The sequence below is a fragment of the Pollicipes pollicipes genome, unplaced genomic scaffold (genome assembly GCF_011947565.3).
Source record: "Pollicipes pollicipes isolate AB1234 unplaced genomic scaffold, Ppol_2.1 Scaffold_6138;HRSCAF=7277_pilon_pilon_pilon, whole genome shotgun sequence".
Classification (NCBI taxonomy): Eukaryota; Metazoa; Arthropoda; class Thecostraca; order Pollicipedomorpha; family Pollicipedidae; genus Pollicipes; species Pollicipes pollicipes.
The window spans coordinates 30,255,686-30,259,883 of NW_023596818.1; the positions used below are offsets into that span (position 1 = coordinate 30,255,686).

General features: G+C 52.6%; 1 protein-coding gene across 3 annotated transcripts in view; it reads right to left on the minus strand.

The window, feature by feature from the left end:
• LOC119106222 (U-scoloptoxin(11)-Ssd2a) overlaps nt 1-2,624 on the minus strand; it is a 20,133-nt gene extending 17,509 nt beyond the window's left edge. For 2 of the 3 annotated variants that reach the window (XM_037229828.1, XM_037229827.1), the window contains exon 1: nt 2,484-2,624. In XM_037229828.1, the coding sequence (XP_037085723.1) occupies nt 2,484-2,612 (129 nt within the window). In that variant the 5' untranslated portion in view covers nt 2,613-2,624. Of the gene's footprint in view, nt 1-622; nt 650-2,483 lie in introns of all 3 variants that reach the window. The other variant, XM_037229826.1, reaches the window with a different exon arrangement.
• Nucleotides 2,625-4,198: the final 1,574 nt, after the last annotated feature.

Below are 4,198 nucleotides of genomic sequence, written 5' to 3' on the forward strand. Positions count from 1 at the left end.
GGAAAATGGTAATTGCGCTGCATAGTCTTGCTCAATTACTTTTAACTACGAGATCCCTCTATCACAGGTGTTCCAAGAAGTGGAGCCAGCGCGTGATCGACGCTAAGCATGACAATACTACTTGGGAAAATAAGCCGCAGAACTGCCCCGGCGTCCAAGTTTACGACTCCTGCAGACGTCAATTTGATGCAGCGGCTTCCGAGAAAACTTCTAGTATTCTTGCCTTTGTGCCAGACAGACCGGTTTCACGGCTGGTGATTTATGCTCACGGTCGCTGCGCGGGGACGCCAGGAGCACTTCAGGACCGCAGCGCATGAAGCAGGAGCACTTCAGGGCCGCAGTGCACGTGACAGGACCGCAACAGGACTGCAGTACATATGACAGGAGCGCTTCAGGGCCGCAGTACACGTGACAGAAGTGCTTCAGGACCACAGCACACGCGACAGGAGCGCTTCACGACCGTTTCAGGACCGCAGTACGCATGAGCAGCCCGCAGTCCGATCAGCCGTATGGGGTCCTCAAGTTCATGACGTACAGAAAATAGAGCGTTCCGGAATCCCAGATCTTTTAGCTCGGGAGTTGTAAAATAATTCTGCCGACGGGTTGCAGTTTTCAGAGCCACCTGGATTTTCCACATATCACCCAGTGTCTGCAAATGCGGGCTGTGTAAAACACGGGATACACTCGTCGGGTGCGTGACAGCCACACACGTGTTAAGGTAGGCAGACATTGATTCTGTGATCAGTTCAAACTCTTGGCCAATCTCGTCAGTTCGCGCTATATGTTTCATTAATGATATAAGCACATAACAATACAAAGATGTAAGTAAATAGCTATCATGCGAATAAAAATGCACATGCACTCAGCTTTTCTCTCTCATGGAAAATAAGTTGCCTTTACGATAGGAAGACCACTCTTCCGGCCCTTCCCTTTTTGTTTCACGGTGGTAAAGAAAAAATGTAACAACGAGGTGCGCGAGCACTGGCCTAGCAAGCGGAGCCTACTTCAGGGGATTGCTTAGTCCTAAATCGCAGACTCGGATACGCCAGAATAGGCATTAGTATTGAGCACGTTAAGCTCTCAACACAAATGTTGTGGCCCCCATGACTAAGCGATGCTCGTCCAAATATCAGGCGATCGCGACGGAGAAGGCCGCACGTGGTCGGCACGATCAACAGGACCACATAATCGTTATCGTCGCTAGTGACATGGAATCGTAGTACCAGAAGCAGTGGCATCAATTCAACATTCCTTCTCCAGGGTCACAAGGTACGGCCGCCTCCCCTGCCTTGAAAAATTCCATCGAAACCTGTATGAACTGCGTCAACATGCGGTGTGTGCACGCGGAATGCAACCGCCGGACTGTACATAAGCGTAGGTTTGGAATGGCGTCTTAGAACTACGTGGTTGTTACCTACGTAAGGTCCGATCGTCAAGGTTTAGGAACACACAAAATCGCGACGAATCCCTATAAAGCAAGCAAGAAAAATGCAAATGAACTAATGCAATACGACCTCCGACTTCTCCAACCTCTCCAGCGGCCTTTTCTCTCCGGATGGAGAATGGATATTGACATTCTTGAACATATCATGCTAAAACCAATATTGCTGAAAAAGACGGCATGATCGGATCAAAGTCCGCCTACTTCACGGTGCGTCCAGGCTCTCAAAGTAAAAAAAAAACGAATCAAAGCTCCAAAGCCGTTCGTACGTTTTGGAACAATCGCTGGGTAATACCATCCCAGCAAGCCAACGATTTCCCAAAAACCACTATTTTTAAAACGGTAAAAACATTTCAGGCGATTATTTTACCAACATCACATGATCAAATGCATGTAATTTTTCATTACCGTATCTATGTTCTTTGTCGGAACTTCCTGCACTGATGAATGCATACCATGTGCGCTGCCAGCGTGCAATGTGTAGCGCAATTTAGTAACTTAAGCAATTTTAATTGTCATTGAACGCGTTGTGTTCTTTACGTTTCAAATCATTAACGGAAATCTGTAAGAATAAAACAGCTCCCAGAGATATCTGGATGATGATGTGGTATCTCAAAAGCTTTCTTGGTCGAGTGGTTGTTAGCTCTAGTGAGGGCTGCATACTACTCAATATAGCATAAAAGCTTGCAACCTAATCACCTAAGAACTAATGGCTTCGGGGCAAATTTGAGAACACCGGCTTTGCAATGTAAATCGAGCACACGTTATCTAAGTATACAAGTGTGCAAATTTGTGTACGTATGTGTGCACTTATGCATAGAAGTGTGCACAGATATCCTTGAGCAAAAAGGTCAATCGTCCTTCGAATCATGTCAAGCTACTTTAACCTTCGATATAAAAGACCCCGCCAAACTGAGGCCGAAGCCTACAATCTAGCAGCAGGCGAAGAACACACCGTCCCAGTCTTCACCTATCCCCACTCCAGCTCCATCAGTCCACAACACAGCACGCCGACGGCCGTGAAGTCGCCGTCCTGACTCACCTTCCCCTCGTAGACGAAGTACACCCCGTTGAAGAGCCTGCCGTTCTGCTCGGGTCGTAACCGGCCGTAGCCCGCGGCGGCCACGACCGCGGCCAGCAGGAGCGCGAGCTCGAGCGGAAGGGGCGCCATGGGGGCTGCGGCGGTCGCCGCCAGTCTGCCGCCCGCTCCGGCGGCCCGCCGCCACACTAGCGCCGCCGGCGGCCGGTAGCGGCACTAGCAGACGTAGCCGGACGACGGTCGGCCGCAGAGCAAGCGATTCCATGCGGAGGGGGGGGGGGGGGGGGCGGTTTGGCGCGACTGAATACTGTGGCCGGTGTGGCACGACTGAATACTGTCGTCGGTGGGGCGCGATTAAGTACTGTGGCCGGTTTGGCACGCCTGAATACTGTGGCCAGTGTGGCACGACTGAGTACTGTGGCCGGTGTGGCACGACTGAATGCTGTGGCCGGTGTGGCACGACTGAATGCTGCGACCGGTGCGGCGCGACTGAATACTGTGGCCGGTGGGGCGCGACTAAATACTGTGGCCGGTTTGGCACGACTGAATACTGTGGCCGGTGTGGCACGACTGAATACTGTGGCCGGTGTGGCACGACTAAATACTGCGGCCGGTGTGGCGCGACTGAATACTGTGGCCGGTGTGGCACGACTGAATACTGTGGCCCGTGTGACACGACTGAATACTGTGGCCCGTGGGGCACGACTGAATACTGTGGCCGGTGTGGCACGACGCCGTGACGTGGCGCCGCCTTCGCTTCCGGGGGAGGAGTTCCCCAAAACGACGGGACGATTCTCACGGCCAAGAGTGGCCACCCGATAATGGTAGTGTTGGGAATCGAGGCTAGTTGGTTCGCTGCTTTTTGGAGAGCTGTGAGGTCACTAGACTGCGAGCCGACGTTATGCCGAAGATGTTGTTTAGGGAGTGATCACATCATGAGCATGATCGGCTGATATTAAAGGTGTGCTGTGTAGGGAGCTGAGCATGATCGGACTTTGATGGAACGGTAATCAGTAAGTGAAAAGATCATCAGACGGCAGTGAGACCAACTTAAGTCACCGGGTGCCCCATCACCCCATTATTCCACGACCGGGTAGTGGTAGGGCGTTGTTTAGTGCATGGCCCCACCACTAGCCAGTGGTGGGGCGCTACGAACCAGAGGTCACCAGGCAGCGGCGCGATTGGGCTATGTCGGTGGTCAGTGGCCGACAGAGCCCGTGAATCAGTTTTATGTCTGATGCTGATCGATAGAGTCCCTGACTGCTACTGATACCGCACGACATTGATGGAGTCAGCGTCTGGCAGCCAGACCCACATCATCAACCGTTGGACGTGATATACGGACGGGCGATTAGCTGGTGGCAGCCGCCAAAATACCCCATGTGAACGGCAGTCAGGCATTCTGTAAACAAGTCTACTACCTTGAGAAAGAATGGAACGTGTTGCTGGTCGTTCTCATCATGGCACAAGGGCACCTTGCGTCAGATATGAGGCTAAAGGCCGTTGTGCCGGCGCAGAGCACCACGCGCCAGCGGAACACCACGAGCCAGCGGAGCACCACACGCCAGCGGAGCACCACGTGTCGGGGTTACCTGCAGATAAATGGCGGATGCCGCAAGCAGGGACTGATTGCGGTGAAAAAGTAGAGGCTGGTGCAAGCTAAACGGCGCGCTTCTGTTCGCCAAGCCGGACTAGGACGTTCTCCGTCGCATGCTGAA